General features: G+C 48.2%; 1 protein-coding gene across 1 annotated transcript in view; it reads right to left on the bottom strand.

Annotated features, from left to right (window-relative positions):
- Positions 1-18,373: 18,373 nt before the first annotated feature.
- The window catches only part of LOC126543439 (anoctamin-4-like), a 37,668-nt gene continuing 30,714 nt past the window's right edge, over positions 18,374-25,327 (bottom strand). The window contains exons 14-15 of the mRNA XM_055077977.2: positions 23,983-24,088; positions 18,374-18,754 (exon numbers count right to left, since the gene is read on the bottom strand). Of these exons, the coding sequence (XP_054933952.2) occupies positions 18,572-18,754; positions 23,983-24,088 (289 nt within the window). The 3' untranslated portion in view covers positions 18,374-18,571. The remainder of the gene's footprint in view (positions 18,755-23,982; positions 24,089-25,327) is intronic.

The following is a 25,327-nucleotide window of genomic DNA, read 5'->3' as shown; positions in this document are numbered from 1 at the left end:
TTTTTGTTCGCAAAATCACTTCAAATTGAACCCATAAGGAAATATGAAGCGCAGCGGATGAAAGCAAAATAAAGTTTCAAATTCATCATCATCAGCATCATCATCAGCTGCAGCCTCTTTTATGTCTTCTGGAGGGCGAAGGCCACTCCCTGCGTTCTCCAAATGCCCCTGTCCTGAGCCAACCAACGCCAACCACCGCCCGCCAATTTCCTAATTTCATCGGCCCACCTAGACTTCTGCCGGCCTCGACTACGCTTCCCCTCTCCTGGTACCCATTCTGTAACCCTAATGGTCCAAAGGTTATCTAACCTGCGCCATTACATGACCTGTCAATTAGAATATCGGCTATACCTGTTTGCTCTATGATCCATACCGCTCCCTTTCTGTCCCTAAACGTTGCGCCTAGCATTCTTCGTTCCATCGCTCTTTGCCCTCTCCCTCACATGTTCCCAGGCTTCTTTGTCAGTCTCCAAGTCTCTGCCCCGTATGTCAGCACCGGTAAAATGCACTGATTATGATCATGATGGTGCGCTTCCAGTCAGGAGCTGACAATGTCTGTAGTATGCGACACAACACATATTTATTGTTCTATGAATTTCCTTCTCATGATGAGGTTTCCCTGTGATCACATGACCTAGGTAAACGTGCTCCTTCTCTGGAGCCTGACTGACGATCCTGAACTCTTGTTCCTTTGCCCGGCTATTCATCATTATCTTTGTCTTTTGCATATTAATCTTCAACCCTAGTCTTACACTCTCTCTGTTAAGGTCTTCAATCATGTGTCAATAGAATAATGTCATCGGCAAACCTAAGGTTGCTGAGATTTTCAGCGTTGATCCTTACTCCTAAGCCTTCTCAGTTTAGTTGCTTGAATGCTTCTTCCAAGCACGCAGTGTACAGCATTGGAGAAATTGTGTCGCCCTGTCTGACCCCTTTCTTTATAGGTATCGTCCTACTTTTCTTGTGTAGAATAAGGCTAGCTGTAGAATATAAGATTTTTTCCAAGATATTTACGTAAGTGGCCTGTAACACTTGATTACGTACTGCCTCTATGACTGCTGGCATCTCCACTGAATTAAATGAGTTTTCTTAATCTATGAAAGCCATATAGAGAGGCTGATTGTACTCTGCGGATTTCTCGATTACGTGAATAGTGATATTGCTGTGATTCATTGTAGAGTATCCCTTCCTGAAGCCAGCATGCTCCGTTGGTTGGCTAAAGTCCAGTGTTGCCTTTATTCTCTTGCAAGTTGTTTGATGAACATTGATGAGCGGTGGAGTAGAGGTAGAGCGTCTGCCTCGCGTAGAAGAGGACCATGGTTCGAATTCCGGTGCCGAGCAATTCTCGATAGGATGAAAAAAAATCCGCGCGTTTATAAACTTGCCTAAACAGGCCTAGAGTGAGGCGTGATCCCGGTGACCAGAACCGCTAACGCACGCCCTCACCAGAGCAGGATTGGCCACCCTGGTGCAATACATGGCCACAACGTCCTATATGAATACTACATTCAAACCCGCCCTCAGTCCCAAGCACCTGCGAAGCAACTGAACACGGCGGTGGTCAGACCTGTGACGCAGCAGATGGTGCTAAGAATCTCTGGATCCGGACAGGCCGCCATTGAAATCTGAACCTGGCAACGCTTAACGCTAGAACGTTATCTAGTTAGGCGAGTCTAGCAGTGCTATTGGAGGAATTAGTGGGCTATAAATGGGATATTATAGTGCTCAGTGAGGTTAGGAGGACAAAAGAAGCATATAGAGTGCTAAAAAGCGGGCACGTCTTGTGCTACCCGGGCTTAGCGGAGAGACGAGAGCTAGGAGTCGTATTCCTGATTAATAAGGATATAGCTGGTAACATACAGGAATCCAATAGCATTAACGAGAGGGTGGCAGGTCTTGTGAAACTTAACGAGAGGTAGAAATTGAAGGTCGTACAGTTCTACGCCCCTATATCCAGTCATGATGACCAGCAAGTCGAAAGCTTCTATGAAGACTTGCAATCGGCGATGGGTAATTTAAAAAAATTAAATTATTGGGTTTTACGTGCCAAAACCACTTTCTGATTATGAGGCACGCCGTAGTGGAGGACTCCGGAAATTTCGACCACCTGGGGTTCTTTAACGTGCACCTAAATCTAAGTACACGGGTGTTTTCGCATTTCGCCCCCATCGAAATGCGGCCGCCGTGGCCGGGATTTGATCCCGCGACCTCGTGCTCAGCAGCCCAACACCATAGCCACTGAGCAACCACGGCGGGTTCGGCGATGGGTAAAGCCAAATCAAAATACACTATAGTGATTGGCGACTTCAATGCCAGGTCAGGCAAGTAGCAGGCTGGAGACAAGTCAGTCGCGAAATATGGCATAGGTTACAGGAATAGCAGGGGAGAGTTATTAGGAGAGTTTGCAGAACGGTATAATTTGCGGACGTGGAGGAGCCCGAATGGCGAGACGGGAAATGAAATAGAATTAATACTCTGCGCTAACCCTGATATCATGCAAGATGTGGACGTGCTCGGCTAGGTGCGCTGTAGAGACCATACGACAGTAAGATCTCCAATTAGGCTGGATTTGAAGAGGGAACGGAAGAAGCAGTACTTAAGAAGCCAATCAATGAGTTAGCGGTAAGAGGCAAAATAGAGGAATTCCAGATCAAGCTACGGAACAGGTATTCGACTTTAACTCAGGAAGATAACCTTAGTGTTGAAGAAACGAACAACAATCTTGTGGGCATCATTAGGAAGTGTGCAACAGAACCTGTGGAAACTTCGTTGAACAGGGTACTGCAAAGCTATCACAGGAGACGAAAGATCTGATGAAGAAATGCCAATGTATGAAAGCCTCTAACCCTACAGCTAGAACTGGCAGGACTTTCCAAGTTAATCAACAAGCGTAAGATAGCTGACATAAGGAAGAGTAATATGGATAGAATTGAGAATGCTCTTAGCAACGGAGGAAGCTTAAAAGCAGTGAAGAAACTACGAATAGGCAGGAAACAGATGTAGGCGTCAAGAGACAAAGCCGGCAATATCAGTACTAATATGGACAAGATAGTTCAAGGGGCTGAGGAGTTCTATAGAGATTTATACTGTACCAGTGGCACCCACGAAAGTAATGGAAGAGGGAACAGTCTTGAGGAATTTGACATCCCAAAAGAAAGCCTTGGGGGCGATGCAAAGTGGGAAGGCAGCTAGGGAAGATCACGTTACAGCAGATTTGTTGAAGGATGGTGGGCAGATTGTTCTAGAAAACCTGGCCACCCTGTATACGGAACGCCTCATGACCGCGGGCATACCGGAATCTTCGAAGACCGCCAACTTAATCTTAACCCATAAGAAAGGGGACGCCAAAGCCTTGAAAATTTATAGACCGATCAGCTTACTGTTCATTGTCTACAAAGAATTTACTAAGGTAATCACAAATGGGATCTGAATAGAATAGAATAGACTTCTGTCAACCAAAGTGCCAGGCAGGATTTCGTTAAGGCTACTCAACAATAGACCATATTCACACTATCAATCAGGTGAGAGAGAAATGTGCGGAATATAACCAACCCTTATATATAGCTTTCAATGATTACGAGAAAGCGTTTGATTCAGTAGAAACCTCAGCAGTCATGCAGCCATTACGGAATCAGGGTGTAGACGAGTCGCATGTAAAAATACTGAAATATATCTACAGCCGCTCCATAGCCACCGTAGTCATCCATAAAGAAAGTAACAAAATCCCAATAAAGAAGGGCGTCAGGCAGGGAGATACGATCTCTCCAATGCTATCCACAGCGTGTTTAGAGGAGGTGTTCAGTGACCTCGATTGGGAAGAACTGAGAATGGAAGAATGGAAAATACCTTAGTAACTTGCGATTCGCTGATGATGTTGCCTTGCTTACTAACTCAGGGGACCAATTGCAATGCATGCTCACTGACCTGGACAGGCAAAGCAGAAGGGTGGGTCTAAAAATTAATCTGCAGAAAACTAAAGTAATGTTTAACAGTCTCGGAAGAGAACAGCAGCTTACGATAGGTAGCGAGGCACTGGAAGTCGTAAGGGAATACATCTACTTAGGGCAGGCAGTGACCGCTGATCCGGATCGTGAGATTGAAATAAGCAGAAAAATAAAAATGGGTTGGGTGCGTTGGGCAAGCATTCTCAGATCATTAATAGCAGGTTGCCGTTATCCTTCAAGAGAAAAGTGTATAATAGCTCATATAATAGTACTCACCTACGGTGCAGAAACCTGGAGGCTTACCAAAAGGGTTCTACTTAAATTGAGGACGACGCAACGAGCTATGGAAAAAAGAATGATGGGTGTAACAAAGGGCGGATAAGAATAGAGTAGATGGGTGAGGGAACAAACATGCTTTAATGACATCTTAGTTGAAACCAAGAAAAAGAAATGGGCATGGGCAGGGCATGTAATGAAGAGGGAAGATAACCGGTGGTCATTAGGGGTTACGGACTCGATTCCATAAGAAAAGCGTAACAGGGGGCGGCAGTAAGTTAGGTGGGCAGATGAGATTAATAAGTTTGCAGGGACAACATGGCCACAATTAGCACGTGACCGGGGTAGTTGGAGAAGTATGGGAGAGGCCTTTGCCCTGCAGTGGACGTAGCTAGGATGATGATTATGATTATATAATACTAGGAGTAAGCTAATGGGTCCATTATTTTTTAATGTTTTGACATCTCCTTTTTGAGGATTACTATAATGTTCCAATTCTTCCTGTTTTCTAGGACCCTTGCAGTCGATAGACACTGCAGAGAGTCGCCTATTCTCCAAGCATTATGCCTCCTCCATCATTGATTAAATCGACTGTTTTTCCATCTTCTCCTGCCATTCTTCTCCGTTTCGTGTCTTGCAAGGCCATTCAGACCTCATCGCTAATTGGCGGCGTAGTTTCTGTATGATGTTTATTACTGTTTCGAATGGAGGTATAGTTTTCTTCTGCTGCTTTTACTATACCTTCGAGATTGCTGATGATATTACCCTGCTTATCTTTCAGTGCATACATCCTGGTTTGTCCAATGCCAAGTTTTCTTCTCACAATTTTCAGGCTGCGTCCATTGTTTACTGCTAATTCAGTCTTTCTCACATTGTAATTTCGAATATCACTTGTTTCCGCCTTGTTGATCAGTTATGACAATCTATCTCATCTGATGAGTTGGACACTTTCTTTCTTTGTCGTTTCTTTACTAGATCCTTTGTTACTTGTGAGCTTGCCTACTGGTTTCCTTGGAGCCTTGCGTCCCACTTCAATTGCTCCCTCTGAAGCCAGCCTAATTATGGTTTCATTCATTACCTCTATGTCATCTTCATCTGTCTGTTCGAAGGGAGCATACATGCTTGCTAGTACCAGCCTGAACTTGTTTTTAAGCCTTACTGCCTCTAGGTTGACCTGTTTCTTCTTGACGAAGTTTACTCTTTCTTGAAATTGTGGTGAATACTAGCCGTATGATAACTCAACTTTACGCTACCTATCACTTCTACATCCTGCATTATGCTAGAATCGGCAGAAAGCATGAAATCAATTTCATTTCTTGTGTCACCATTACGGCTTTTCCAGGTCCACTTCCTGTTGCAGCACTTCCTGAATAATGTATTCATTATTCGCAGCTTCCTTTCTGCGAATTCCACCAGCATCTCTCCTCTAGCGTTTCTAGAATCGGCGCCATATAGTTGCCCATTGCTTGTTCACCACTCTGTGTTTTCCCCATTTTTTCATTTCTGCAGTATACTGAGTTGGCGGTTTTCTCATCGATAATTCCACATCTTCATAAAACATCTACTCGGTCATCATCGTGGACGGATGTTGGAGCGTAGGCCTGTACTACCTTTAATCTATACCTCTTATTAAGTTTGATTACGACTACTGCTAACCTCTCATTAATGCTGTAGAATTGGTCAATGTTGTTCGCTATCTCGTTATGGATTAGGAATCCTAGCCCGCATTGCTTCTTATCTGGGAGACCTCTATAGCAGAGGACATAGCCGTTAGTCAGCACTGTGTAAGCATCACCAGTTCTCCTAATCTCGTTAAGGCCAATGATATCCCCAACAATATCTGATAGTTCCTCAAAGAGTCCTGCTAAGCTAGCCTCACTAGACAAAGTTCGGCTGTTAAAGTTTCTCAGCGTCAGTTAGGAAACGTTTATTTAGTGAGATATATGCGATAGCATGTATGAGGCCGGCCCGCTACATGTGTTCATGGTGATACAATAGTGCTACAACTGTGCCTTAAAGTCTACGCACATTCAGCGATTTCGTCGGCTCCCATTTCGTCGTTTGTCACGTCCCTCCGTGTCGACTGATACAACGCCAGTAAAAGCTATTATAAACGCCGAATGTGTGTCGGCATGCCACAACTTTACGCCGAAAGGATGCACGTTCGTAAATAGCCACCGCTAACTGCGTCTGCGCCACGCCCTTCTAACCACTTCCATACGGGATGCGTGTTGCTGGCATTTCACGTCAGGGTGTACTCCGTCTGCTGTATTATATCTCGTTATGTTTGATCCACAATATAACGAGTATGATCGATGAAGCCAGCAGTGGTGCTATTCTTTATACAGTCAGATTCAGCCAAATTGGTGTATTATGCCAACCACAGGAGCTGTTGGAAGAGTGGGGGGGTTACTTAATCTGTCCTGATGGCAAATAACAAAATGTGGCAGAATTTGACAGTGTCCAGGATAACACTTTCATCACTTTAAGTGCGCGAACCCGCGCCCCCTGTGTCCACCGTGCCTGATAATTAGTGACGCCATCACTCACGCCACGCCATCGATCAACGGCGGGAAGATAGGCTGGCCTCCTGCTCATTGCTCGCACCCTTCTTCCTTTCCCCTTAGCGCTCAGTCGAAGTCAGCACACGCGCTAACCAATCCGAGGGCTGCTTTGCTCATGACTTGTCATTAGTTCCCTGTCCTACGCTTCCTTCCCTTTACTCGCGGGAGGAAACGTGTTACATACTCGTATGGCTGAATCCCGATAACGTCATGTACAATGCTACCTCATCAAAGGAAGCGAAACCTTCCGCTTCGATGTTGCATATACTAAATCACGTTGGTTACTTTACATGATTAAATGTGCCATTTTGACTAAGCTACGACCTTGAAATTGAACTGGGTTTACTAAAGATGTTTTTTGTTTTCCTGCTGTCCGCTATCGCCTCTATCTCCGATGTAGGGAATGCGTACAGCAGTCGGAGAGGCTGTCCATGTACGACGACGACGAAGAAGACCTGTTTGCACGGACCATTGGCCTGCGGATCGCAACGAATGTCGCAGCCGCGAGCTTTGCCGGCGGGGATCTCGCGAGGACTGAGTGGTTCCGAAAGAAACTCGCCTGGAGTCTGTACTACATGTCCGAGGCGCAGTTCTTCTACGCTCGTTACGCCTACTTCCGATGCAGCGGAGACAACAGCCGTGGTTCGGTGAACGGACCTACCAAGCACAGCGCCGACTTCTCCATCGCGTTCCAATGCCAGCCGATGAGCAACGTCGGGAACGAGAGCGGCTGCTCCGACTTCGCCACGACTCGCGGCACATTGTGACATCCAAGTGTCGTTGATATATTGTTTGCCAGCATAATTTTGAGGACTAGCGCAAGCCGCTTCTTCTGGCTGCCACCACACAACATTACAAATTTCGTAATATTTTTGAGCTACTCAAACTTGAGAACATGTTTTTGCCTCTTCTGGTTGCGCTCAATCCAGCGAATCTGTTTCCTGAGGACGCGAACTTCCATCGTCTTTCGAAGATTCCTCGACTTTAACTCATTCAGCAGCGTAGCCTAGCCTAGTAACCTAACATTTTTTTTTTGCTACTGATTAAGTTTGAATAATCAGTCTCCAACCATCTTTCGACATTTGTCCTCTTGCGAAAGTGCCTTGAGAATAGGACAGTTTGGGGACATTGTCATTTGGGCCACGTTTTATACCATTTGCTTTAACGTTTTCGTAAGCTTCCGAGAAAACTCCCGAATATCTCCAATTCACACTCATTTGTGAAACTCACCGATTTTTGTTGATGTTGACTACTTGCTCTCTCTGTTCGACCTGAACAGAATTATGTTCTTGCATAGTTACTGTCCTGGGGAATTCAGACAGCAAAAAAAAGTACATAAAGTCGCAAACCAGAGCCCAACATGACGATAGCTTGCAAAACAACAAAAATGACGTCATGACAGGAGTGACGACGCGACGACTACAATGATAACAAAACTACAATGACTCTATGAGCACAGAAATAAAGACTACGCAATGGCACAAAGACAGAACGGACCCCGCGGTGTCACGTATTATCGTGGTGTTCATGGATTTTAAGAGAGACATAGTGAGTCGTCCCTGCACCAATTACACGATGAGTGAATGAATTTATTTCAAAAAGGACAGCACGCGACCAAATTGGGGAAAGGGAAGATGGGCTAAGAAAGGGGAAGAGAGAGCTGGCACTCTGGATCTGCAACATATTTCCTCTCACATTATTGCGATAGAAATTATATTGTCACGTGGTGGTGACGTAGAAGAACACAGTAGCAATACTGTGTACGAGAAAACTAACTTTTATTGGGCGAACTTGTGCCCACAATACAGGCTACACTTCTAGCACAACGAAAGCGGCGAACACAGTCGGCGATCGTCGGAAATCTGATCAGCGGGTCAAGCGCGTCGGCTTTTATACAGCAGTCATCGAATGTTCCAGACTAATCCTTCGGACCCGCGTGCCTTCCATAAAGTTCTACACCATTCGCGTCACGCGATGAAATCAGATAACACATAATCAGCGACAACAGACAGCCCGATGGAAGCATCGATAACTTTCCAGAAAATTCGGATACATGCAGGCGCATCCAGCGCTGTGCGATTACATTTGTTAGGCGGCGAAACGTGGTCGCCCGATAAAGATAAGTACACGCGTCAATACCCCCCTCTTAAAAAGCATCGTCCCGATGCTACAAATATAAGAGAGCAAAACACAAAAGGACACTTATTAAACATAAGTAACAAAACAACGAAAAGAAAGTAAGTCCAAAGGTCAGTTACGCGAAGTCCCAAAGTTCATTATCGCTGGTAGTACGGCTTGAGTCGCACAACGTGGACTATTTCAGGTCGTGAGCGGCGCCGCTGTGATAGCGAAATGCCGTCTGGCACGACCTCATAGTCCAGTGCCCCAACACGTCGGATGATCTTGTACGGTCCGAAATAGCGACGCAAAAGCTTCTCGCTCAGTCCTCGTCGGCGTATAGGGGTCCAAACCCAAACACGGTCACCGGGCTGGTACTCGACGAAGCGTCGTCGGAGGTTGTAATGTCGGCTGTCGGTACGCTGCTGGTTCTTGATCCGTAGGCGGGCGAGTTGTCGAGCTTCTTCGGCGCGCTGGAGAAAGGTCGCGACGTCAAGATTCTCTTCGTCCGTGACGTGCGGCAGCATGGCGTCGAGCGTCGTCGTCGGGTTCCTGCCGTAAACCAGCTTAAACGGCGTGATCTGTGTTGTTTCTTGCACCGCCGTGTTGTAAGCGAAGGTTACATACGGCAGGACCGCGTCCCACGTCTTGTGCTCGACGTCGACGTACATTGCTAGCATGTCGGCGAGGGTCTTGTTCAGGCGCTCCGTGAGACCATTCGTCTGCGGATGGTAGGCAGTTGTCCTCCTGTGGCTTGTCTGGCTGTACTGCAGAATGGCTTGGGTGAGCTCTGCTGTAAAAGCCGTTCCTCTGTCGGTGATGAGGACATCTGGGGCACCATGTCGCAGCAGGATGTTCTCGACGAAAAATTTCGCCACTTCGGCTGCGCTGCCTTTCGGTAGAGCTTTGGTTTCAGCAAAGCGGGTGAGATAGTCCGTCGCCACGACGATCCACTTATTCCCGGATGTTGACATCGGAAACGGCCCCAACAAATCCATCCCAATCTGCTGGAATGGTCGGCGAGGAGGTTCGATCGGCTGTAGTAATCCTGCTGGCCTTGTCGGTGGTGTCTTGCGTCGTTGACAGTCTCGGCATGTCTTGACGTAACGGGCGACGTCGGCGGTCAGACGCGGCCAGTAATACCTTTCCTGTATTCTCGATAGCGTCCGGGAGAATCCGAGGTGCCCAGCGGTTGGATCGTCGTGTAAGGCGTGCAGTATTTCTGGACGCAGCGCTGATGGCACAACAAGAAGGTACCTGGCGCGGACTGGTGAGAAGTTTTTCTTCACGAGCAGGTTCTTTTGTAGTGTGAACGAAGACAACCCGCGCTTAAATGCCCTAGGGACAACGTCGGTGTTCCCTTGCAAATATTCGACGAGGCCTTTTAGCTCCGGGTCTGCTCGTTGCTGTTTAGTGAAGTCTTCCGCGCTTATTATCCCAAGGAAGGCGTCGTTGTCCTCGTCGTCTTGCGGCGGGGGATCGATTGGGGCACGTGATAAGCAGTCGGCGTCGGAGTGTTTTCTTCCGGACTTGTATACTACCGTGACGTCATATTCTTGTAGTCTGAGGCTCCACCGCGCCAGCCGTCCTGAAGGGTCCTTTAAGTTAGCTAGCCAACACAACGCGTGATGGTCGCTGACCACTTTGAATGGCCTGCCATAGAGGTAAGGGCGAAATTTCGCCGTAGCCCAAACGATGGCGAGGCATTCCTTTTCGGTTGTAGAATAATTGCCTTCCGCTTTTGACAACGACCGGCTAGCGTAAGCTATCACGTGTTCATGTCCATCTTTTCTCTGGACTAAGACGGCACCGAGGCCTAGGCTACTGGCGTCAGTGTGTATTTCGGTATCGGCGTGCTCGTCGAAGTGCGCAAGTACGGGCGGCGACTGCATGCGTCGTTTGAGTTCTTGAAATGCGTCGGCCTGCGGCGTTTCCCACTTGAACTCGACGTCACATTTAGTTAGCTTCGTCAGCGGCTCAGCGATGCGTGAAAAGTCCTTGACAAAGCGCCTGTAGTAGGCACACATGCCAAGGAATCTGCGCACTGCCTTCTTGTCGGTTGGCTGCGGGAACTTTGCGATGGCAGCTGTCTTCTGTGGGTCGGGGCGTACTCCTGATTTGCTGATGACGTGGCCTAGGAACAAAAGCTCATCGTAAGCGAAAGGGCACTTTTCCGGCTTCAGAGTGAGCCCTGATGAATTGATGGCTTCTAATACTGTCGCAAGCCGCCTAAGGTGATCGTCGAAATTTGCGGCGAAGACAACGACGTCATCCAAGTAAACAAGACACGTCTGCCACTTCAATCCTGCTAAAACCGTGTCCATCACTCGCTGGAACGTTGCAGGCGCCGAGCACAGTCCAAATGGCATAACCTTGAACTCATAGAGGCCGTCTGGCGTGATGAAGGCGGTCTTTTCGCGATCCCTTTCGTCGACTTCTATTTGCCAGTAGCCAGACTTGAGGTCCATCGATGAGAAGTATTTAGCATTGCAGAGCCGATCCAATGCGTCGTCTATCCGTGGGAGGGGGTATACGTCTTTCTTCGTGATTTTGTTCAGTCGACGATAATCGACGCAGAAACGTAGGGTTCCGTCCTTTTTCTTCACTAAAACAACTGGAGACGCCCACGGGCTTTTCGATGGCTGGATGATGTCGTCGCGCAGCATTTCCTCGACTTGTTGTCTTATAGCTTCGCGTTCTCGCGTCGAAACTCGGTAAGGGCTCTGGCGGAGTGGTCGAGCGCACTCTTCGGTAATTATGCGATGCTTTGCGACTGGTGTTTGTCGAATCCTCGATGACGTCGAAAAGCAGTCTTTGTATCGTCGAAGCAGACTTCTGAGCTGTTGCTGCTTAATCACGGGGAGACTTGGATTTATGTCGAAGTCTGGCTCGGGAACTACGGTCGTCGGGGTAGATACGACAGAATCCGAGAGGACAAACGCATCGCTGGTTTCCTGTATTTCCTCGATGAATGCGATCGTCGTGCCCTTGTTGATGTGCTTGAACTCCTGGCTGAAGTTTGTCAGCAGCACTTTCGTGTTTCCTCCGTGCAGTCGAGCGATCCCTCTTGCGACGCAAATTTCACGGTCGAGTAGTAGACGTTGGTCGCCTTCGATGACGCCTTCTACGTCAGCGGGTGTTTCGGTGCCGACCGAAATAACGATGCTGCAGCGAGGCGGGATGCTCACTTGATCGTCGAGCACACTCAAGGCGTGGTGACTACGAGGGCTCTCCGACGGTATCGCTTGATCTTCGGACAGCGTTACTGACTGCGACTTCAGGTCGATGATTGCGCCGTGTTGGTTCAGGAAGTCCATGCCGAGAATGACGTCTCGTGAACACTGTTGCAGGATAACGAAGGTGGCAGGGTAAGTCCGGTCATGAATGGTAATTCTTGCCGTGCAGATTCCAGTCGGCGTAATGAGGTGTCCTCCAGCGGTCCGAATTTGGGGGCCCTCCCATGCAGTCTTAACCTTCCTCAACTGGGCGGCGATGTGTCCACTCATTACGGAGTAATCGGCCCCTGTGTCGACTAAGGCAGTGACTGCGTGGCCGTCGAGAAGTACGTCGAGGTCGGTGGTTCTTCGTCTGGCGTTGCAGTTGGGTCTTGGCGTCGGATCACGGCTGCGTCGTGTTGAACTGAAGCTGGAACGTCGGGTCGTCAAGTCGTCTTTCATCGGTGTAGTCTTGGCTTCCTGACTTCGTCGGGACGGCGGCGTGTCGTCATTAGGTCGTCGAGATGGTTTCTTTGTCGTCTTCGTCGGCGGCGGAGGATCTTCGTCAGTTCGACGAACAGCAACCGCACCTCCATCGGTTGCTGCTTTTAGTTTTCCGGATATGGGCTCGCAGAGCGGCCCCGTGCTGGGCCGGTGTACGGTCGGCGCTGCGGCGACAGGTAGCGGCCTGGTGACGGCGAACGGGACGGTCGTCGAGGGCTCCACTGAGTAGCGGCGAGGTAGTCGGCGATGTCACGAGGGCGTTCACCTTCCCTCGGGCGCTGTGCGTTCACGGCGAAGCCTCGCAATCCCAGGTCGCGGTATGGGCATCGGCGGTACACATGGCCGGCTTCGCCGCAGTGGTAGCAGAGCGGGCGGTGGTCAGGAGCGCGCCAAATGTCCGTCTTCCTCGCGTAGGTGCGCTGGGCGACGGGTGGTCGGGCTGGCGGCGGCGGCGGCGGACGACGGAATTGCGGCGTGACAGGGCCCTGGCGCGGTCGCGGAGGGGGACCTTGACGGCGTGCGACGGCGGCGTAGGTCATCGCTTGCGGCTCAGGCTGCGGCGATTCAGGGGCTACTCCAAGTTGTTGTTGGAGTTCCTCACGCACGGCGTCGGCAATCGTAGCCACTTGAGGCTGTGATGATGGGAACAGCTTTTGAAGCTCCTCCCTCACGACAGCTCGGATAGTCTCGCGTAGGTCGTCGGTGGCCAGTGACTGAACTCCGGCGTAGTTTGTCGAGTTCGTGCGGCGGTCGAATTGCCGGTTTCGCATCTCGAGTGTCTTCTCGATGCTGGTGGCCTCGCGAAGAAACTCGTCGACAGTCTTCGGTGGGCTTCGTACCATCCCGGCAAAAAGTTCCTCCTTTACACCACGCATGAGTAGGCGGACTTTCTTTTCCTCGGACATTTCCGGGTCGGCGTGGCGGAATAGGCGGCTCATTTCTTCTGTAAAAATCGCGGTGGTCTCATTTGGTAGTTGCACCCGGGTTTCTAATAGCGCTTGGGCTCGTTCTCGGCGTACAACGCTTGCGAATGTCTGCAAGAAGCCGCTTCGGAATAGCTCCCAGGTCGTCAAGGTGGCTTCTCGGTTCTCGAACCACGTCCTGGCAGCGTCTTCCAATGCGAAGAAGACATGTCGCAGTTTGTCGTCGCTGTTCCACTTGTTAAAAGCAGCGACCCTCTCGTATGTCTCAAGCCAGCTTTCCGGGTCCTCGAACGTTGAACCGCGGAACGTCGGAGGCTCCCTGGGCTGCTGCAGCACGATGGGAGATGCTGGGGCTGCCATTGGGGTGGACTTGGTGGTGATCTTCCTGGTTTCAGGCAAAAGTCCGTGCTCCGGGGGCAGTTGTTGAAGACGGCGGCTTGCTCGATGGTCCGGGACTACGTTGGTGCTGTCTTTGCGGTCCGGGCTTGGATCACGGTTTGTCGGGGGCGTCCGGTACATGAAAGAAAAGCACCTCCACCAGATGTCACGTGGTGGTGACGTAGAAGAACACAGTAGCAATACTGTGTACGAGAAAACTAACTTTTATTGGGCGAACTTGTGCCCACAATACAGGCTACACTTCTAGCACAACGAAAGCGGCGAACACAGTCGGCGATCGTCGGAAATCTGATCAGCGGGTCAAGCGCGTCGGCTTTTATACAGCAGTCATCGAATGTTCCAGACTAATCCTTCGGACCCGCGTGCCTTCCATAAAGTTCTACACCATTCGCGTCACGCGATGAAATCAGATAACACATAATCAGCGACAACAGACAGCCCGATGGAAGCATCGATAACTTTCCAGAAAATTCGGATACATGCAGGCGCATCCAGCGCTGTGCGATTACATTTGTTAGGCGGCGAAACGTGGTCGCCCGATAAAGATAAGTACACGCGTCAATATGTACACTCCTCGCGCACTTTTGCCGTCGCCGTGATGTTCGGTATAAACTGCATGTCTAAAGATACCGTTGCCGCGTGTCGTTTACTGTACGAGACAGCGAAAACACGCCGGGGAAGCCGACGATCGCAGTTCAATCTGGCTCGCGAGAAAGTGAGAGCGGAGTGCAAACGTGCCGTTTTCCGCCGCGCGACAAGCCGGGAGAGGGGAGGGGTATCAGAGGGAGGGAAAGGGGGAGGCGTTGTGCTCCGGCAGCAACTGCGCATTATTGCGACCAGGAGCAAGAGTTACGATCGCGGCTCAATCTCGAGCGCCATATATGGAGGAAAGCGGGGACGCAGCACGGGAGGGGGGAGGGCTTCGAGTCCGCGAACAAGCATGTACTTGGCACGGCCGCTTGCGGTCGCGAGCGCCGTATCTCGGAAAGCATCTGCAGGAGGCTCGTGCTTTTCTGCGCCCTGTGTTCTCGCGGCTCTTGCGTTGAAGTAGTAAAGCGCACGACGGTCAGTTTTCGTGCTGCTGCTGCCGCCATTGTTGGCCCCAGCCTCCAGCGTTTCCGACAGCGAGTGTCCGCGCTCATTGGGTGTGATGTGTTCATGTTTGCTCGTTCACGTTAACACCATGCTTCTTAATATAATTAGTAAAGACATGTTTCCAAGTTTATACGGCCGATAAAACTACGGTCCTTACTTCGTGTAGCTGTCTATTAATTTGCTATCCCAATCGATCCTTCCCTTTTTGGAAGAAACTGCGACTTTTTCTTATGGAGAACCGCAAATTCTCGGCCATACCGCAGTAATGCCCCTGTCATTTTAACGGCTTCGTTGTCTCTGAAAGCGATTAATTTCTTATAGGAACATACGGTCATGCCGTGCGGCGCAGCCCGTCTTCTTCGAGAAGGCTCTGCAGTCCTAGACACGGTGACGGAAGCTGGGTGTGGTGTTTACGTCCCTGAACCCCTGATAGAGTCCTTGATCTTGGGGATACAAAGGTGCCTGTGTGATGGCAGTGTGGGTTGTCTACTTCATTACGTTACGGGTGAGCATAATAACTCAAGGCATCATGCTGCTGTCGGCACGGTCGGTATACCCCGAACGCGTTTCCCACTGTGTTCTCAGACGGTAGCAGTTTCTTATTTAACCGCTAACAGCGACATATGTTTTCAGCTGGATTAGCGACGTCAGGCGTAAGTCGTCGTCATACCAGATTCTGCGTAATAGTCATCAATGCCGTGATGAGAAAGAAAATTCAGACTGCCAGAATAACAGACTGCCAGCAAGCGTGCCGCACTTTCTGTTACGGCAGAATTCACCGAACCTGGTGGCAACTACACCAGAGGGACAACACCCCCCCGCCCTCCTTCCAGAGAGACGAGTAAAGCTGGTGTGGTACCAGCGCATCATGGCATCTCAGTCAACGAGATGGCGCATCTCGCAGCTCGAGGTTTCACTAATCAAGCCCATGGCGCAACGGAGGAGCCTTGGCACCTTCGCCCTCTAGTTTCTCATCATGCACTATAGGTTGCGTCGTGCAAGATTCACACCCTCGCATAAAAAGCTAACCAAATGTCAAGACAGCACTCTCAGGGCACTCCGAACCAACAGGTTCCCCGTGCGCCCATCTACCGCTTCACCCTCTAAATTTCCTCTCCATTGTGCCACTTTACCACATAGTATGGAGCTGCACGGAATCACCGCTTAGCACAGCCAATCCATACTACACACCTAAGCTTTGGGAGAGAGCCTTATAGACAGCTCCCCCCTCGCAAGCCAGCGCCGGCTGGTAGCGAGGCCCGTCGACGCGGCGAAAGTCTATTGTTTCCTGGAAAGCGGAGACCACGCCGGAAATAAAGCTTGTACAATCCCTGAATAGCGATGTTTATTCTCTCCCTCTCTAGGCTAATACCACCTAAAGCAACAAACTATATAGCTTGACAAACTGTAATACCAATCTACTTTGTGTCATCCGTATATACAATGATCACGTTTTTCTAGTTTCTATTTCCTTTTTCACTTTTCTTCTCCTAGGGCTTCTGTGTCACCGATCTCCTTCCTTATGTATAGTAGCATGTACTCCTACTTACAGACCCTTTTCACGACGGTATGCCATGGGCACTGCCACGTTTAATCACGTGGTGACGTGTTCATTGCTTGCCTCAGCTACCTCCGTTGACTCTGTGTTTACAATCGATGTACATGGCGATGGTGCGCCTCTGCAAACGTTTGTTTCGGTGGAAATCGTAGAGGATGACTAGATTGACGACACTCGAAACCTTGACCACTGGTTTAGATGGCATGTAAGCGCTTCCGGAGCATATTGCACTTTCCCCTAACGGCGCGAGCAGTGTATGAACGGGGCTAAAAATGTATTCCAGAAACTTTCCGCTTATGAACTGAATCTGAATCAGTGCATTTAACTCTTCTCTCATTATTTAGCAAATACTTTTAAAGAGCCGCTTGTCACGTTTCTCCCTCAGTAAATTCCCTAGGCAGTCACAATCTGCTTAGTATCTGCCTGATCGCTCTTGGGTGGGATCAGTTGCGATAGATTTGTTCTTGCTGCGCACCAGACTTGTAACGTAGACGTTCTGTACTTTGTAATAGCTTGTAGAAAATACGTAACATTCGTACTCACTCGCTTACTGTGTGGACAGTTACGAAACGTTCAGCTTCGAACATGAGTGTGCTGTCGGTGTAGTTGCAGTCACCCTTGCTTCGGCGCATTGATTCAAGTATGCGCCCGTTCACTTATTCTTGACACGTTAGCGATAGAGTAAGCAAAGTTCGCGTTTGAGTTGGAGTGGACGTGTCTAAATAACGTGCCAGAAGCTTACTATATGGCAAGAAACTGCGCCACTGCCTTTTTCACTGTGTAACGAGCGGTACTCACTCTTGCAGACGTTCTGGGATAGGAATCCTTTCCTAGGAGGTTAGCAATACAACCCTGGCGGAGGAATGTTTTTTTTTATCCTCTAGGGAAGCCGTGCACAGCGAAGAGCCGGCAACAGAGTCAGTCCTTATTTAGCAGCAGTCCGTGAAATCCGAAACGCAGATTCATCCCATTTCCTAATAGGGAAGTAAATATTTGCAGCGAACTACTGCTCGTGTCTGCACTCCACCACTACAGATATTGTGGCATGAATGGAGCACAATGCGTAAGCGAAAAGTCAGTTGAGGTTCCGGCAGCTGATCACACAGAATCAGGGCTGAAGAGGTAATGGTTTCGTATCCGTGCGCTTCCGCTGAGGCAACGTGCGGCACGTAATTTGTTTTATCTAGCAAACATAGCAGCGCGCCGTCGAAACCGCCATCTCGTTTCTCTAGGGCAAACTGCTTTGCCGAAAGGTGAAGTATGCCGGCAGAATTCTCTATATCGCCGCACCCCGTATGCTGTATCCGCGAGTGAAACCTGCCAGGATCCCCCGACGATTGCGGCTCAATCTCGCGCACGCAAGGGAGGAAAGCGGGGAGGAAGCGCTCCGTCTTCCTTCGCGTGCGAGGCACCGGGGGGAGGGAAGGGGAGAGACGGGGGGAGGAGGGATTCTACTCCGGCAGCTGCGGCGCACGGCGCGGCCGCGCATGAAAGCGACCGATAGTATGGACATGGAGAAAGCAAAATCTAAGAGGCCCTGACGTCACTCTCTGTGAAGCTAAATGACGCCAGAAGTCGGCGTTACTCCGCCATTGTGTAGGGCCAGATTTTCCTCTCTTGTTTCCATTTCTCGTCTTCGGCGGGCAACCAGACGAGCTACCACGCCAGGCTGTGCGTAAGTTTGCGCGGTTGTAAACCACGCAAATAATAAATAAATAATTTTTGAACAAAGCCCTGCGTGTGGAGCCAATAACCCTTAAAAATACTTTTTCCGGTTCAGTGTCTAATTTATTCGGATGCATAAATCCTCAAACGCTTGTTTCTTCGAAATTGTCTACGCCGAGACGTCGCAGCATGACCTGAGCATGTTGCTTCAGGAACAACAGTTCGAAGCAAACTCCTCCACTTCTTCTTAGATGAGCACACTTGTATTGCGGGATAGTCTTGGCAGCGATGATGCTGAAGTTGGTGACGATCAGTTGCTGACATTGGAGGAGCTGCTCCTGGATCCTAGCTGGGACCGAGCGCGCTGGTCGCTGTGCAGGCCGGCGATCAGATTCTGTGCCACCATCTGTTCCCGCCTTATCCGCTGCTGCACTGACTGAGGCACGTCCGGTATGAGAGCGGCCACGAGACTCGTTATGAAAAAGACCACGTGCTGCGCATGCGCAAAAAATAATAACAAAAAAAACAATTGCGAGTGTAAAATGACGACAGCTGGTATTTATTTTGGGTGCTCGGATTTTAACGAAATGTATATTCTACGTTGATGTGGGCCCTACGGTCACGTGCACCTAACGGAACGGTAACGAGTCGCGTAGTTTTTCAGTAAATTGATTTTAAATATCGGTGCACACACTCGGGATCCCTGACCTGAAGGGGGTCATACCTGGGAAATATTGAAATTGGCCCTTGGAGAATCGGTTGGACTTCGCAATACATTACCTTAACTTACGCAATACACTAGTTTACTCAATGGAGGGCAGAAATTTGAAATAAATATATATACTTGATAAGATGCTCCGAGTTACAAGTTTCAAATAGCAACGTCGTTAGAGTACTTCCTTTTCGTAACGTGCGCATTTACGGTGCTTAGTCGGCACTTAGTGCTCCCTGTCGAATAAGTTTCGTAAGTGGGTGTGATATCAGAAGACAGTACCCTCGCGACGTTGCTAAGGAAAACTTGTGGAAACGCGGCAGGCGTTCTGCAATATAATTTTTGAGAATGCCGCCCGTTGAGTTAGGCTCAACTATCGTTACAGAGTGCGGAACAAGATGGAGCACCAGCTAGGCCGTTCTCGCACCCTGCGTGTGAGTGGCTATGCATGGCATGGCTCCGAAGCTTTTTTGCAGCTGAACGCACTGCTCATCTCTACGTTAAGCCAGCCTGTCTACATACCCCATTGTGTAATCCTACGCACCCGAGGTGCGTGCTCGTCGATGTAGTTGTAGTCGGATGGCGGTGGTATGAACGTGCCTTTAGTAACTAGGAGTGATCCTTGAGTCCGAATCGAATACAAATCGAATAGTGTGGAATCGGATCGAATATCAAATACATTTCTATTAGTTTTGGAATAATGAACAGCCTTTATTACAATTACATAAAACAGCGTTTAAGTCCTATCATTTCTAAAGTCCATTAATATTATTATTATTATTAATATTATTATTATTATTATTTATTAAGTTTATTCAAAATACAAATAGAGCATTAGAAGCAAAAAAATTCTTGGCATGCACAGAACTATTCAAAGTGTGCGAATGATCGCTGTAGAGCCTGTAAAGTATGGCTATCTATACGACATGGCCTGCTTCACTATGCAAGTTCTGCTGTTCTATGTCTGTACTACGCTCGTGGGGGGTGAAAATTTGCCGTACTTCTGATCTATCTTTATGTTTAATTGGATGCAGCTGACGTTTCAAAATATGCAAAAGGTATTGGAAAAATATTTGCAGTTACGAATAGCGACTGTTCGGTTCCACGATCCAATGGAATAGGACACAATATGATTTGTTATTCGAAAGTTTCGACAACACGCACACCCCTACTTTTATTTTCTAATTGCTGTTCCAATAAACTGGTTCCTCTCAATAGTTTTGGCAGCAAGAAGAACTTCAAATCATGCCATGTTCAAAATCCGCTGAACGTTCAAGCGCCTATGTCCTAACTTGAAGGTGAAAATATCGTGGGAAGAAAATGAGCTGCCACACCAACCCTGTCGAGGCAGCAACGAAGCACATCCCATTTGTAAATTGATCGTCCACAAATAACATTGTCAATGCTCTTCAGGTGGAAGCCATTCATGGGAACTGCAGCGACCATAAGGCAATCATGAATGTGGTGCAATAAATGAAAAGCAGCAAAATGAGGAAATTCCAATGAAATAACCGTATCGAGAACAATAAAATAGTGCGATCGCAAATACGCTAACGATGAGATCGCATCAAGAGCAGTTATTAGTACATAATTTGTTTCCTTACCGACAACAAAGCTTGCCTTTTGTTGAAACTAAAAAAATAATAATCTTTACAAGAAAACGATTAGAATAGCTGTTTCGCTTCTTTTTTCTCTTTTAGTATACCTAAGATATAATTAAGAGCCACTTTTTACAACCAGTGACTTAAGCACCACACAGAATGCCTTGGATATATGAGCGTGTACAAAGCTTCCACGAGTGCTCGAAGGCCCAACCTAGGCCCATCAGCGAATGGGTCTGTGCCCAAACTGGGGCCGTGCCTTTCGACCAGAGCCTGGCCTAGGAGAGCACTGGGTCCGGACCCATACAGTACTCTAGCTGAAACTCCACTTCGCGCCCTCAGCCGGCTCTTCAAGTTAACCGAAAGAAGTGCTTGCTTCTGTCGCCGTCCTATTTCAAAGGGGAAGCCAATGTATTATCACTATCATCGTCATCTCATCGTCATCGTCGTACAGATTTGGGCGAGCCTGAAATGCAAAGCTATGGCAAAGTTTCTGCGCAGAAATAACACAAGAACAATGGGACACACTCGGTCTGTACTTTCGTCCACGTGACCTCAGTTTAATCATGCACCGAAAGATTACCATGGCGCTACAGAGTACTATCAGCACAGCTTCTGCATTCAGGAATTGCATAATGGGGAACCGTGCTATGCACACAATTTTGTCTAAAGGCACTGCAAATGCGCTTAGCGATATTTTTTTAGGGTACACTGTAAACATGTTTACACCCTTGAGGCTGTTTTCTTGCCGCACTCTACACACTCTATACTCTTAAGTAATATTAGACCTGTTGGGTCGCGTCTTGTCACACAAGAATAATCGTCATCTATCTTGTACGCATTTCCTTTCTTTAATTAAAGGGAAGCTGAAGAGTCTGTCGAATTCAATACGACGCTCATATACGGATGCGGGAACCTTATAAATCATGTAGGTAAAATTTGGGGTTTTTTTTTCAATTAGGAGCGACGTAATCGTCGGTTGAAATTGCGCTGTAGCTCCGCCCCCCGTCGAATGCCGCGCGCTGCTGCTGACGCTGACGATGCGAGCGGAGACGGGAAACCGCGTTGTTGTGACGTCAACTCTAGTGTTTCGTTCCTTCGCAGCGTCCGCGACCGTGCCTGTCCGCGCTTGTTTCTGCGTGCGTGCCATCGTAATCTGCTTCGATCGACCCTGCATTCCTTTGTTGGTGCGTCTGCGTGTATGTAGAGTGGTAGTCAACGTGCGTTGTAGTCAACGTAAGTGGTAATCAACGTGAGTGGTAGTCAACGTGGTAGTCAACAGATGAAGGTCACTACACGTACTGCATGAACCGGGAAGCTTTTCACGCGTTTATACCGTCTTTGTAGATTGCCGACAGCTTTGGACAGCGCACAAATGCCGACGATCGCATCCCCGCTTACGTTCCACGAGGAGGCATGCAGGAACACAACACTACAGTTGTTTGACCGGAAACGAGCTCACTAGATCGCCGAAAGATCGGCGAGATCACTAGATCGCTTTGCAAAAAACATACTCACCAAAGAGCATTTCCAACACGAGGAGATCCGAAGACTTTGCTTTTGTTCGCGTCGAAAGCACTGCTCGCACCAGCGTCGTTTGCTTCTTCGAGAGGCCGGCTCTTCGCAATCGGCTCGTACATGTAGGGAGTAACGCCGAACTCTTCAGAAAAACGCAGTATCTCTCAATTTTCCATTACCGTCTCAGAAACACAGCACCAAACTACCTGGCACCGCGCTTCATGTGTAGCGGCAGCGGTCGGTTATTAGTGTTGACGTCACGAGGCGCCCGACCAATCACAGGCGGAAACGAGACGCGCGAGCTGTGCGTGTCCGCTGCTGCACTTTTCGTCGAAATAAAATATATTTGCGCTTTCTTTCGCTACATTTCGATACGATATTCGAATTCGGAGGGTTGAAAACCATTATGTACAGATGTTCACTCATTTTTTCTGGAAAACCTTTCAGCTTCCCTTTAAAGCTGCGAACCCGGTACTTCCAAGTCACGAACGTCATTCACGTTATCAGCACGACAGAGCATTTTCGACAGGAAAGTAGCGAGCGCAACGTTTTCAAGAAAGAAAACGCAAGCGAGGCTGATGACGATTATTGCTGTGCGGCAAGATACGACCCAAAAGGTGTACATTTGTTTAAGAGTGTGCCGTTAGGACCTTGCAAAAATTTATAGAGGACGTCAACGGAGCTCTATCTAGACGTGCGATGACAAAAGACGTAGTTAAACGCTACGCAATCACTGTGACAGCTTTGGGTGCACAGAAATATCCGACAGGAGAGCTTCATATCTCTCCTTGTGAAAGTCTCCTGTCGGATATTTCCGTGTGCGCAAGGCTGTAAGAATGATTACCTAGTTTTCTACTACGTCCTTTGTCATCCCACGTCCAGTTAGAGCTCCGTTGTCGTCCTCTATAAATTTTTTGTGAGGCCCTAGCGGTAGGGTTGTTACCCGTTCGACAAGAAAACACCCATAAGAAGGGTGCAAACATTTTTACGGTGCACTGTGGACACCGGTGACCCCAAGTAGACGGTCTATTGCTGTCGCAAAAAGTCGACCTCTTGACATCCTAGATAGGCGAGAAGCGTGAAGGTGACAAATACAATGCGATGTGTTTTCATAACGTAACTCGCGCTGTAAGATTCGCAATTCCAGGTGACCAATTAATAGACCAATCTCAACAGTAGTTCCGACATGCCACCGCTGCTGCAAGGGATACCGGTAGGTTTAGTCCTTAGCCGACTGCTGACGAAATGTTAACAAAGGTAATGTTGGTTACGCCACATTATCTTTGTTAGCTACGCACTATAACCAGCCCAACATAGTACCTTAAATTGCTAAAGAAAATTTCTTTTTTTCGTTTTTTTTTTTTCTTGTGACAAACCGTTCTATTTCAAGGGTTATGGGATTATAAGGAGAGGGGATTAAACAGTGAACATATCATAGCTTCGTCGTTAGACGAGACGTATACCCCCTACCTCCCTAATAATTCGTAGGGGAAATTCACCAATCTGGTTCTACTCGGCATTCCCGTCAATGTTGCCTTGAATCGAAATACAGCAAAACCAAATTCGTATGCATACATCATGACGCCGGCAGGGCTGGTGTGCATGACCTCTGAAGGTGTGGAGATCGGTCTATTGGGGTTTCTTTTTCTTCTTTGTTTAGCCCCTCAGCGGGTTTTGTGACCATGGGCGCTGCGGCCTGGCCGTTCTCTGGCTGAATAGACCAACCAATCACAGCGGAGTGTGCGCGCGCCGGTGGGTGCCTTGCACCACCAGAGGTAGCTCGCCTTAAGAGATACGCGTGTTTGTGTGCGTGTGTGTGTGTACTCGTGTTTTGGCTCCATATGCCTCACACAAAGCTTCACACACCTTTGCTCACGGATGTGTGCTTACCTCAAACACAACGACAAAGATAAGCCTGGCGCCAAATATGTGCCAGTACGTGAGGGTGAGCTCGTATTCGTTTTCCGAACCGGGTGGCTCTCGGTATCCCCGGTACCTGGACAAAGGAATCAATGCGGCTTTATAGAAACATATAAACCCGTACTCATTGCATTTCTATGACTGAGCACACAGCTTGGAAAACGCCGATATTATAGATTTTTTTATTATCATTCTTCTTTATCATGAAGGCAATGCTTACAGGAGCGGGGCTTTATGCAGCGCCACGTGGCCTGGACATGCATGGCGCAGCTTTCGGTTTGTATTGAGAACTTAACTGATTTATCTTACAAAGGCAGCAGATCCGTATTCAGCTTTTCTGGACATCAGGATTTAGTTCGCGGGAGTGCCATCGCGTGGCGTAGTGACATTAAACGTTTCAGACTTCCCCCGGTGACCTAGTGATGTCAGCGAAACATAGGTAAACGAATAAAAACTGTCCCTGCGCATTGAATTTCACCGCAAAACTTGTCCCGGCGGTGTTATCAGTCTTCTTGATAAAGAGTTGCCGCTCGTCGGCTGGAAAACACTTGTCATCCTAACAACATTGGGCCGCGACGAGGCAAACCAAGTGGTGACTGATTCCAGGCTTTTCAGAGGCTTCCCGAAAGGCAGCCATGAAATTTTTTTTTCTTTTGTTTAATGCTGGGAAGTCACCGGGCTAGGATTATCCTCGGAAGCACTTCGCGGCAACTTTAGCTCGGGCTAAACTCCAATATCGCCCATTCAATACATGTAAAACGCAGAAACGCTTTTCTGAGCTATCCACTGGCCCAATTTGAATAAAATTCGTTGCAGTTGAAAGAGGATGTTAGATTATAGTGAATGTGAGAAGCAAAACTGCGAATTAATTTTGCACGTTCTATAAGGAATTTTCGAAAATTGGCAGTCTTTAAAAAAAAAAAACAGAGGCACGACGCTTACAAAGACACAGGTCTGCACGCAGAATATATATCGCAGTTCTGTAAACTGCCTTCATGAGAGCATTCAAAGTGTACAAATTTGATATGTTGATTTATCTCCTACGTGAATTCGCTAGATCGTTTACAATGGTCTCGCTACAGTTGTACTCACAAATGAGTGTTTTTTTTTTTTTTTGAGAGTCAAGTGTAATATATCAATTTAGTCCGATTTAGATGTACTTTTAGATGCAGTCGATGAAGTTGTGATATACTTTTTGATTGGGGAGGAACAGGTAATTTCGTTTTCTGATGACCTACGATTTTTGCCAATTTTTATTAAAAAATTGACGACCTAAATAAAAAATTTGCAAGCAACAGTAACTATATTTTAAATT

Source organism: Dermacentor andersoni, chromosome 10 (genome assembly GCF_023375885.2).
Source record: "Dermacentor andersoni chromosome 10, qqDerAnde1_hic_scaffold, whole genome shotgun sequence".
Taxonomy (NCBI): Eukaryota; Metazoa; Arthropoda; class Arachnida; order Ixodida; family Ixodidae; genus Dermacentor; species Dermacentor andersoni.
Note: the sequence above shows the minus strand (reverse complement) of the source record. Positions and strands in the feature narration are given on the sequence as shown.